General features: G+C 43.3%; 1 protein-coding gene across 15 annotated transcripts in view; it reads right to left on the bottom strand.

The window, feature by feature from the left end:
• Positions 1-12,664, bottom strand: part of DICER1 (dicer 1, ribonuclease III) — a 108,915-nt gene that overhangs the window by 55,385 nt on the left and 40,866 nt on the right. For all 15 annotated transcript variants that reach the window (XM_075926644.2, XM_014578870.3, XM_006133693.4 and 12 more), the window contains 2 exons: positions 8,775-8,909; positions 4,971-5,131 (listed from right to left, as the gene is read on the bottom strand). In XM_075926644.2, the coding sequence (XP_075782759.2) occupies positions 4,971-5,131; positions 8,775-8,909 (296 nt within the window). The remainder of the gene's footprint in view (positions 1-4,970; positions 5,132-8,774; positions 8,910-12,664) is intronic.

Below are 12,664 nucleotides of genomic sequence, written 5' to 3'. Positions count from 1 at the left end.
CTTATAAAAGGAACTTAGGATGAAGGTGAAGGAAAGAAAACCTTCTCCTTGTGAAAAACTTGCATATGGGGAGTCTGCCATAAACACCCCCATTCTTCTGGCTGAAGTAAAAATAAAGTGCAACTTCACAGAAAGGGGGGAAACATAGAACATACTACTAAAGGTTTAAGTGATAGATTAGTGAGTACTGATAGGACAAGACTGAGGTCCCACTGAAGTGAAGCTGATAGAAAAGCCCTCTAGGAGTCTCACTATTGTTGGGTTAATAAAAATCAAACAGCGATTTACTGGAGTAAGGATAGTACTGATTTCTGTGACACGCATGCATAATGAGTTAAGGGAGAACCTAAATTCTTCAATGACAGGAGGTAATCTAACATGACTGGAATGTCTGCAGAGTCTGAGTCTGACACCCGCCCACAAGAATATTAAATGTAACAATGTTATAAACATTTTACATTTGATGCCTATCCAAACACCAGGCTATGAGGTGATGAAGTGGCTCTGGAATAGTGTCTAATTTTGTTGACTTCCTGAATTAGAAGATCCAGGAAGGGACAGGAGGAGGGTTTGACATTCTTAGAAGTTCCAGGAACCAAAGTTGTCTGGACCACTTTGGTGCTATGACAGTGACTCTGGGCTATTTAATTATGGATCTCTCTCAAAACTTTGTATATAGGGATGTTAGCAAGTAGTTGTCTAGTTGATAAACATAACCTTACCGGCAGGTAACTGGAGTATCGACTACTCGCTACTATTAGAGGCAGTGGGGGGAAGGGGCAGGTGCTGGGGGGAGCTGGCATAAAAGCCAGTCTTTCCCCCCTGCTCCAGCACTGGCTCTCCAGTGCTGCCCTCCCTCCACACACTGCTTTTCTGGGAATTGTGGCCAAAGCTCTTCTGAAGCAGTAAAAGGGAAGTTTCCTGTTTGTTTGGGACACAAAAAGTAGCCCTTTGCAGGTAACTGGAATGAGTAGAGGCTCTGGAAGTAGAAGTCTCGATTTTCAGAGATGGAGGTGGCAGAGAAACAACCTCAAGAGTGAGGTGAAGACTTATTCCTCATTAATTATACTGGTGGCTACCCCACTGAATGCCATATCAGCTAAATTCATGAAGCTTGTAGGGATATTCTTGCCACTAGCCTGTCTTCCTTGATGAAGGACTGAAACTGGGCTGTGTCTTCAAGCAGAAGTTTGTCCTTAAATTCTGCAAGACTAATTTATTTTTTTCTACCATAACAAAACCTCACAGATAGTAATACAGAGTTGTAGATCCTCCTCAGTCAGGGTCATCTTATGATGTTGTGACCTGGATCTTTCTGCTGCTGAATACACCACCAGCAAGTTAAGCACTGAATAGATGAAAAGGAGCTCATCTCATTTGGTCATAATGAAATAGCATTTCAGTTATTTTAGGTGGGGGTGTGCAGGAGTCTGGGGTATGCGAAGACCACTCTGACTCCACAATGACCTCATTTACAGGAAATACCAGATTGCTTGGAGCTGTAGTTGCAAAACACCAAGGAATCATACTGGGAGTCCTGGATCTCCTTCAATGGGTTCTGCAGATCATTCACTATTCTCTGCAGTAGCTCTTGGTATTCCTGTGGTCATCTGGTGAAGACAGAGTAATTTTTTTCACTCAGAGATGAGAATGGTGATATCACTGATACTTGGGGATCCAGATAAATTTCCTCCTCCTCATACTTTCACAGATCCAGCATATGCCAAATAGGAAAGGAGCAGCAGGACTCATGGATGGATCCAGGATGTCTACTACATGGGTTCCAAGAGCCCCAATATGTCCAACATGAGGGGACAACCAGTTGAGGGAGCTCCCATGGCATCAGGTACAAGCAGTCCCTAAGAAAGTCATACTGGGAAGTGTGTCCACATCTCCTTGACTCCCTGCCAGGACTTATCCCTATATGAGAAGATAAAGGACTGGCAGGAGCATGATTCATCTATGTTAGAGACTGGTTCCTGTTCCACTGGTGGGTTTGACAGTACCAAAGGCTGAGTGCTCCTGCCCGAGGGTGGGAGAGGAGATGACTCCTGTATTACTGAATTAGTTTTATCTTCTGGTGTGGCAGGCTTTCAAAGACAGATCAGGCCCAAAAGGAGAGAGAACTGAAGACAAGGGAAAAACACGTAAATATCCTTGCATCCCAGTGTTTGGGGTGTTTTAGTGGTCATGACTGGTAGTTACAAGGCATCCTGAAACACTGCTGTAGGCCAGATTGAAAGACAAGCTGGTACTACTGAAGTTTTAGATCCAGCATTCTTGGATGGAGTTGGCAAATGATGGTCTTTACACTTAGGATGGATCCTTTTTTTTCGATACTGCTGAGGGGGCTCTGAAACAGTCTTGAGACTTTAAGATCTGCATGTGAAGACTTACTTGACCTGTCTGTGGTTCAAAAGGGATCTCTTCTCTGAGGAAGAGACCTGGACTGTCTGTCTCTCTCATACTAAGTCCTTGGGCTTAACAGCTTTTGGCTCTGTTCCCAAGCTTATGCTTGAGAGCTGCTGTTTGTTGGTTGGGGCCGATGTACAGGTGATCTGACCCAGATCAGAGTGAGGTCTGATAGCTTTCTCCATAAAGTGTTTCTTCAGCTATGATTCATGAGCTTTGTGTATGCACAGGGGAAAAGGAGAAACAGATGCTCCACTTTGCAGAAATGTGTGTTTCATCCAAATAGCAGAGGTCTGTAGTCATCACTCATGGAGAAGCAGCAAGGGCAAGTGATGCATTTTTTGAATCCTTAGGCTCTGGGCATAGTCCCAGACCAAGGGAGAGACATCCCAGCAAGGGGGAAAGCAAGTTCTACTAACTATATTATAAAAATAAACTATGCTAACATAAACATGCAGTTACAGTATCTATTACAGGTTATTATAAGAAAGAATCTGAAGATATTGAGACACTGAGGATTCTGACTCAGGCAATACAGGGGTAAGAGGGAACTATGGAGACATCAGCCCACACTCCCTTTTATGCCCTTCTTCTGAAGCAAGAGGAGAGCAACTGCTCACATGGAGACCAAGAGACAGTGCTTGTTAAGAAACTTTGGACATGGTACACATGCACATGGTACACATGCACACCGACATGTGACACACAAATATGGGACCAGCACTTGAAAGAGAAAGTGAGCTTTGCAAAAGAGAACTGTTCAGGTAAGTTTGAGTAAGGACCCTCTTTGAAAGGAATGCTAGTGGATAAAGTGTTTGTATAATCTTTTACTTTTCTTAATTAAAACACTTACTTATGTTTATACCAAACAGTAGTGGGAGAGGGCTAATTCTAATTAACTCACTCACTGTGATGAACATACATATTTTCTTCTGTTTTGTAACAAGCAAGAGCCATAATAGATATAGTCTTATAGTCTTATCTTATGTACATACTCAAATACATGCTTATCTGTATTTAGGTAGAATCCACAATGTTCTTGGCTCCGAACAGATAGAGAAGATAGGTGATGCATAGAAAGAAGGAGGGGGTTTACAGTCAAGCACACTTAATGCGGGGGCTACCTCACTAAGAGCAATATACATGGCTGTCATATCGCTGTCTGGCCATTCACAAAGCTGTTTTTCAAAGCTTCTCTGATTTGCATGGCCCCTTCATATGTTCTCCTTATTACCCTGGTGTCTGGCTGCTCATAATTACTGGCTAGGTAATCTGCCTCGACCCACTGGAATCAAAACTTCCCCCCTTACCTTCTGATATTATGGAGCACACAGCAGGCTGCCACAACAATGGCAATGTTGCTTTTGCAGAAGTCTAACTTAGTCAATAAACTATGAAACCTTTCCTCTAAAATGTCAAAAGGACATTCTACCATCATCCTGCACTTGCTCAGCCTGTAGTTTAATTGCTCTTTACTGTAGTCCAGATTGCCTGCGTATGGCTTCATGAGCAACAAGAACAAGGGATAAGTTGTGTCTCCAAGGATCACTATAGGTATTTCAATGCTTCTGATGGCAATTTTCCAATTGTCACATAGTTATGCTGCTATGTGGGCCCACGAGTCTGCGCTTCTCTTACGGCAACAGAACTGGCATACCACTGTGTCAAGAGGATCAACTCCTGCCAGTACCTACCAATTGCTTGCTAGGCTCTGGACATACAGCAGCATAAGACACAAGATGTTTTCTATGATTCCCAAAGACCCTTCCAGTTGAACAGAGCTCATGTTTGCCATGCAACAGAGTGTGCATGGATAATCAGGGGGGGAAAGGGTGTGAAAAGACAGTTTGCTCTTACTTTTCATGTATGGAGGAGGGAGGGAGAATGAATCCATTATGGGATGCTGATGACATGTAGCCAGAACTACCTGCTGTTCTATTTTTTTCCCTATAAGGCACTGAGAGCTTAACCTGGAATGCAAAGGGGAAACAGGAACTGTGGGATAGCTACCCACAATGACTCTCTTTCAAAGTTGACAGTAGACACACTATTGGGGGACGCACAACTTTGAACTCTTGAGCACAGTGGGGATATATATATATCTTTGACTTTACAGAATCGAGTGCTTAAAAAAAAAAACTTAATAAATTCAACCTCATCTCGTAGTATAGACAAGGCCGATGCTATAAAATCCTGCCAAAACCAGCTCACAGATTATGATAGCTTTGATAATATACTAGTTCTTTTCCAAAACACATAAGAAATTTTAATCTCTGGCCCCAAAAGCTCTCATTTTAAAGAATAAGTGCTCCTCAAATCTCATCTTAAGTAATTCTTCACCACTCTTTTAAAAAATGTTTAAAAGCTCCTGCTACTTAAAAAGAAACTTAGCATATTTTTTTAATAAACTGATAGAATTGCATGTATAATTTTACAGACACAAAAATACATATCCAGGAGCATAAAACACATAGCTACCAAAAGTTTTCTTTCCTTAGTATTACTGATAGAAAACACAGATATAAATTTAGTACCCATAATTGTGTATTAAAATGTACCTGTCTAAGACCACCAAATCAGTTGCAGTTTCAGCATTGCTCTTTAGGATTTTCTCCAGTTTCTGAATCTTCTCCTCTAATTCAGCAGGATCACATTTCCCATTTAAAATGGAAGCTGTTAATCCCAGAATTCGAGGACATGATGGACAGTTCTCACAGATCTGTAAAGTAAACCAGAATTGCAGGATAATAAGACTGCCAGTTCCTCCATCACTGCAGCCTGGGTAAATGTTCACAGATAGATATTTAGATACCAGAGGTTCAACTAATACTTAAAACAGCAAGTGTTAGAAAAAGAACAATTGATATTTTCAATCTAATATAACTAACTCAAGTTAAATGAAAAAATTGAAACATGTTAAATATAAAATTTTAAATTTTTAGTAAAAATATTTAAAGGCAGAAATTATCTACATGTTCTCCTGAATGGAAATACTCAAAGGACATAAAAGCAGGTCTGAGGTACCTTTTCAAAATTTATAACACAAAGATGTCCACATTTTTAAGTGCGTACATCATGTCAAAAGATTAAAATACCACTATAAAATAATTAAACCTACCACATGAGCCCTGGTTAAGCCTGTCATTCACTGAGGAAGGAGTGAAGGGGGAAGAAAGGGAAAAAGAGATACAGAATGGCTCCTTAAGTTGTTTGGTTCACTTTAATTAGGGCAAACAACATAAAAGGTCAAAAATGCCTTAGCAAAAGAAAGCTTAAAGTTTTAAAAATTAGTACCTACTTACTTTTAAAAAAATCTGCACTCTCTCAAATGGATATATTTTACCAATGGCTTTTTAAAGGCTCAATAATTCAATTTAGATAATATAAGGTTCAATTTTAAATTCATAATAAAATTAGGTAAACTACTATATCAACTTATGACCATTTTTCTAATAATCACAATTGTACATTATGGTAAATTCGATAATTTTGCCATCCTATGTTTTCACTGGTGTCAGTTCATTCCAATAACTTTTCAGTAAATTCAGCATCCAAAATACACTTTACACTTCTGTTTCTCATTCAGTTTTTTAGTGAAGAGGTATGACACTTATGCATTCTATTTTAAAAAATATATCTTTTAAAGAACAAATCCATATCTAAGGTGCTATGCAAAAGTTAGATACATTTCATGTATCAAGTCTCAAATTTGAACACAAAAATGTGTTACGTTTTTGTTTCCAGTCAACTTTCTTAATGAAAAAAGCCTGTCATCTATGTGAAATAAAATAAAATGCAATTGGTCTTACTGCACCAACTGAAATTAAACATATTTTAAATGGAAACATCACAATATGAATATAAAATTAGATGATTTATGCTAAGGTATTTATCTCAATCAAGGAACTCTGCAGTATATGTTTATAATATGTTTAATCAAAAACCTACAGAGCACCAAATAAAACATTTTTATGAGGGGAGTAACATTTCTGAAAAGTGTTAAAGTATTGATAATCGGTCGCTACATCACTCTGTCATAAAATGGTACTCACAATTCAAATATTTTCCTACTTGAGAGCAATACATACAAAAATGATTTGAAGTATGAATCTTTACACCAGTGGTCACCAACCAGTAAATTGAGATCTACAGGTAGATCTTGGAGCCTCTGACAGGTGATCCTGACGGGTTTGGCTGGAAAGCTATGATGCATTGCACTTCAGTTGCCACTCCACCCACTGCCCTGCTGCTCCCGCCCTCTGCCTTGGAGCTGCCCCTTTGGGCAGGGTGTAGGAGGGAGAAAGGGAACGCTGATATCAGGGTGTCCCTCTTCCCCCCACTCATGTATCCTATCTCCACAGAGAGAAGGGGATGGAGGGAGCTTGGCAATGCAAATCTGTCTCACACACACACACACACACACACTGCGTGTCTGTCATTCTCACAAACACACACTGTCCTTCACTCTCCTCTCCCAACTCAACACATACATGGGGGGTTGTTGTTACTTCTTTTACTGCTTGCAAAGTGTTTTTCTTTGGGGTTTTGACTGATCTGTGCATTTCATAATTTTCATTTCTCTCTTACTCTTATAATATTTAATTCTTTGAGTAGTGAGTTCTAAAATGCCTAACCTGTCTTCACTGGAGTATTTATCCCTATGGTAACTGCTGCTCCTGGACGTGGCTGGCATGTCCCTGCAGCCGTAGAGATAGGCAAAGCAGAGGGTCTGGTCACCACATATGTCCTTGCCTGCAGACACCATTCCTGCGGCTCCCATTTATCAGTAATGGGGAATCGTAGCCAGCAGAAGCTGTGGGCTCAGTGCCTGTAGATGAAGGCAACACATGGCACCATGGGGGGTAGAGCAGCTCCGCAGCTGCTGCAGGCAGGGGCCTGCTCTAGCCCTGCAGGGGGCCCACCACAAACAGAGTCTGCTGTTGTCTGGAGCAGCCCCTGTCCGCGGCAGGCCTGACTGCCCTGCAAGCAGGGGCTGCTCCAGTGTCTGGAAGACAAGCTACTGCGCTAGACAGACCTTTGATCTGACATAGTATGGCTGTTCTTATGTTTTTAGATGTTTGAGAACCAGTCTCAAATGCCAAGAGTAGTATTGGCAGTAGGGTTGCCAGGTGTCTGGTTTTGAACTGGACAATTCAGTATTTGAGATTTCTGTTCAGGAAACAAATTGAGAAAACATAAATGTCCGTTATTTTCTAAATAAGGTGTAATGTAGATTGTGATGTAATGTCAAATGTGTCAGGTATTTTTGTTGAAACCATCTGGCAACCCTAGCCTGGACCTCAATCCCCCACCCAGGGTTAAGCCCCAAGCCTTTCCCACACTCCAAATCCCTTGGCCCAAGACCAGAGCCTGCATCCCAACCCCCTACCCCAGCCTGGTGAAAGTAAGTGAGGATGGGGGAGAAAGGGTGATGGAGTGCGCAGAGTGAGGCCTCTAAGAAGGGGTGGAGGAGGGGCAGGGCCTCAAAGAAGGGGCAGGAAGGAAGCCAGGCAAGGGGATTTGGGTTTGAGGTAGATCTTACATTGCACTTAAAATGCAAAAGGGATCTTGTGGTTAAAAAGGTTGGAGACCATTGCTATACACTGCCCAGTGTGCTTTTCATTAACAGATTTGTGATTAGGGATGTTAGAAATCGTTTAATATAGTAATCATATAACTTCAACAATTCTAAGTGGTTACATGTCTATTCAATCCTCCCTGGGGGTGAGGTCAGCAGCCAGCACGCTCCTGGCCTCACTCCTGGGGAGCCCCTTGCCACCTCGCACTGCTGCCAGATTAAAAATGAGCCCCCTGCACAGACCAGTTCCTGCCTCCTACCTGATACAAAGGCAGTAGCGTGGGGGAACAACCACCCTGTCCGTGTGGGGGCTCAAGCTCCCCAAGGACAGAAGCTGCTCCAACATTCCACAGAGCAGCCTCTGTCCGTGGGGCATCCAGATGGCCTGTAGACAGGAGCTGCTGCTGCAGGGTAACCTCTGTCCACAGTGGGCCAAGGCTTGCCGTGGACAGAGGCTGCTCTGAGGATGGCAGAGTACCCTCTGCCTATGGGGAGCTCGGGTTCCCACAGACAGGGGCAGCAGGCGGGAGCTGATTCCCCTGCATGCTCGTCATTTAAAACTTGAATCAGCAGGCTGGGCCTGAACTAGCCTCCCAGTACAAGTTTTAAATGCAGAGCATGCGGGCGGGTGGGGGTTGTTGCAGTTAACTGGGACTGTTAACCAATAAGCAATTGCTAATCGGTTAAATAGTTAGTCTGCTAGCTGTTAACATCCCTATTTGTAATCTGATCACAGTGCAATTAGAGATGCTGAAGATAAAAAGGTTAAATAACTGCGACCTACCTTCATAATTTCTTGATATGGATGGTCCTGGATTGCAAGATGGCACTCATCAAACACCAGCAGATTAATATTTGACAGGGATAAATATTCATTTTTCAAAACATTCAAAATGACATAGCATGTCATAACCAGAACCTAAAAATACAAAGAGAAATGTAACTACTACTAGCTAATAGTATGTTACCATAAACATTGCTAGTTTTTCAAATGATCCCTCTACACGAAGCAGAGGTTTTCAGAACAACCCAGGATAACCCCTGGACAGTTCAATTTTTCTGAGTGACAACAGCTAATTTACAATCCATCATTTTGTATAGGTATTTTTTATTATGTTTTCCAAAGCACATTACTTTGCACATATCAACAGTGAATTTCTTCTGTCATTTTCTTGATCGGTCATCCAATTTAACACATCACAGTCAGCTTTGGAATTAATTGTTCTGAGTAATTTTGTATCACCTTCAAACTTTGTCACCTCACTATCTTCCCCTTTTCCAAGATCATTTATAAATATGTTGATTGATACTGGTCCCTGTGCAGGTCCTCAGGTAATGGCACTATTCATCTCTCTTCATTGTGAAAATGGACCACTTATTCCTACTATTAGTTTCCCGACTTTTAACCAGATGCTAATTAATGAATTGGCCTTCTCTCCTAATCCATGACCACAGGCTGAGCCTCTCTTGTCCAGGACTCTTATGGTCTAGCAACATCTGTAACAGATGTTGCTAGACCAGAGATCCCTGGCTGCAGAGGTTGAAGGCGGCTGGGAGCAGAGCCGGTAGCCCGCAAGACCAATGACTTGGGGGTAGAGAGCCCCAGGAGAGATGACACCCTGTGGAGATGGGGGCAGGGAGCCCCAAGAGTGGCTTAAAAGCTGGTCTCCCCCCCCCCCCAGTACTGTCTCCGCAGAGGGGCAGCATCTGGGACTGGTCAAGAGCTGGGAATCAGCTGATTCCCACCTCACGCCCTGTCCCCCACTGCCCTTCTGCCTTTTAAATGTAGTAAGAGACAAGTGGCTCTCACTATATTTAAAAGGCAGAAGTACAGCCCAGTTAGCTCCTGAGGTGGCATGATTAGGGACTGCTTAGTCCCAGCTCGCGCCATCCCAAGGAACTAATCCTGCTGTGGCTCTGCAGTTTAAATGTAGTAGGAACCACGCTGCTAATACTCCTACTACATTTAAACCACCGAGCCCCAGTGGGGGTGGTGAGCACCCCCACCCCTTATTGACTAATCGAGTAGTGGATGGAAATTACATCAACTACTCAGTTAGCTGATTATCTTCATTTTAATATTCTTATTACATACCACAGTTAGTAGCTCTGCAAATTCATATTTCAGTTCTTTCATAACTCTTGGGAGCAGACCATGTGATCATGGTGACTTATTTCTACTTAATTTAATCAATTGTTTGAAAAACCTTCTATATTGATTCCTCATTCGTGGACAGTTCCTCAGAAATGTCACCTCAAAAAAATGATTCAGGTATAGGAATTTCCCATGGTATTTCCATCACTGGAGATATTTAAGAGCAGGTTAGATGGACATCTATCAAGGATGATCTAGATCAGTGGTCTCCAACCTTTTTAAGCACAAGATCATTTTTTAAAGTAAAGTCAGTCCAAGATCTACCTGAAACCCAAGTACCTCTACCCTGCCCCTTCTCTTAGGCCCTGCCCCTGCTGCACCTCTTTGCTAAGGCCCGGTCCTCCTTACTCTGTGAAGATGGGGTCCAGGGGATGGGGCCAGAGTGATATCAGTGCCCCCTGCTTCAGTCTCCTGCAACCTGCACAACAAGCAGGAGGCTCCCGGGGGCAGCTCTGAGGCTCTGGGCAAGAGCAATAGGGCAGTGTTGGGAGGGACAGTTGAAGTGCTGGCCCTTGATAGCTCCCAGCCAAACTAGCAAGGAACACCTGTCAGAGGCTCCAAGATCTACCAGTAGATCCTGATCCATTGGTTGGTGACCACTGATCTAGATGGTGCATGGTCCTGCCACGAGGGAAGGAGACTGGACTTGATGACCTCTCAAGGTCTCGTCCAGTTCTAGTATTCTACATCTTCTGCAGTGAAGACCAATGGAAAGAATTCACTTAGTTTTTCTGCAATCATCTTGTCCCCCTTGAGTGCTCTTTTAATACCTTGATTGCCCAGCAGCCAAATTGACTGTCTGGCAACGTTCCTGCTTATGATGTACTCTAACTTTTGCTGTTTGTCTCTCTTGCTAGTTGCTCTTCAAATTTCTTTTTTTAGCTTGCCTAATTATACTTTTACATTTTACTTGCTAGAGGTTATGCCCTTTTTCAGAATATGATTTTAGATTTCCAAATTTTAAAGGATTTCTAACTGCCTCTTTCCTCTGCTTAGCCACACTAGCATTTTCTGGTCTTCTTACAATTTGTTGTTATTATTTGGGGAACAGATATAGTTTGAGCCTCTATTATGGTATATTTTAAAAGTTTCCATGCAGCTAGCAGGCATTTCATTCTCTACCCAATCAATACTGAGATTGCTGAAATACCTCTTTATTTCTGGGTTTCCTGTTTTTGTAATTTTTCTAATCTCCCTGAGCAGGGGGCAGGGGTCTCCATTCTGGCCTCAGCAGCTTCAGGATTTGGGAAGAGGCATTTCTCCCCACTGCAGCCCTCGGCCCTTATGTGGAGCTTAATAGGAAGCTGTGCAGCATAGCAGGAATGTAGGTGGAAACCTCCAAAATTTCCAATGTATGAGTATTCAGAAAGCTATTAAAAACTAGTTGAGGAAGTAGTATAGTATAAAAGGTCCTAAAGAAGTGGTCACCAACCAGAAGATAGGGATCTACTGGTAGCCTCTGACAAGTGATCTTGACTGGTTTGTCCAGGAAGCTATCAAGTGCTGGGCCTTCAGTGGCCCCTCCACCCACTGTCATGCTGCTCCTGCCCTCTGCCTTGGAGCTGACCCCCTGGGAACTGCCCGCTTGCTGTGCAGGATGTGGAAGGGGGGGGATGATGTCAGGGTGTCCCTCTTCTCCCCATTCCTATATCCTATCTCCACACAGAGCTAAGTGGACAGAGGGAGCTTGGCAATGCAAATCTCTGTCACTCTTACACAGTGTGTGTGTCTGTCATACTCAAAACACACACTGTCCTTCACTCTCATCTCCTGACCCAACACATGCATGGGAGTTGTTGTTACTACTTTTACTGCTTGCAGATTGTGTTGTTTTTTTGTTTTTGACTATTCTGTGCATTTTATAAATTTTGATTTTTATCTTATGCTTACATTTAATACTTTGAGTAATTATATGGCAATTGCTGCTCCTGGAAGTGGCTGACATGTCCTGGCAGCCCCTGAGAAAGGCAGAGCAAGGGGTCTTCATATGGTGTCGTTGCCTGCAGACACCACTCCTGCAGCTCTCAGTGAACAGTAACAGGGAACCGAGGCCAGCAGAAGCTGTGGGTTCAGTGCCTGTAAATTAGGGGCAGCACATGGTGCCATTGCTGTATATGCCAGCAGCTTTCAGGAGTGGTGTAGTGCCAGGGAAGGAGTAAGCCTGCCTTAACCCCACTGTTCCATCACCCAGAAGCTGTCTCAGTTAAATGATGCCCAGCCAGAGCCTACTTCATGAACCGCTGTCTCTGCCCTGAATCTGCTCCTACACTCAACCTCCTGCCCCAGAGATGAGTCCCGCTGCACCCAAACTCCTTCCCAAAGCTTGCACCCTGAAATCCCTCCCGGTCCCCAATCCCCCACCCTGGGCTAAGCTCCAAACCCCTCCCACACTCCAAACCCCTTGGCCCAAGACCAGAGCCTGTACCCCAACCCCCTATCCCAGCCTGGTGAAAGTGAGTGAGGATGGGTGGAGTAAGCAGGTGAGGCCTCAGAGAAGAGGTGGAGAAGGGACAAGGCCT

The sequence above is a fragment of the Pelodiscus sinensis genome, chromosome 5 (assembly GCF_052426305.1).
Source record: "Pelodiscus sinensis isolate ZL-2025 chromosome 5, ASM5242630v1, whole genome shotgun sequence".
NCBI classification, from domain to species: Eukaryota; Metazoa; Chordata; order Testudines; family Trionychidae; genus Pelodiscus; species Pelodiscus sinensis.
Note: the sequence above shows the minus strand (reverse complement) of the source record. Positions and strands in the feature narration are given on the sequence as shown.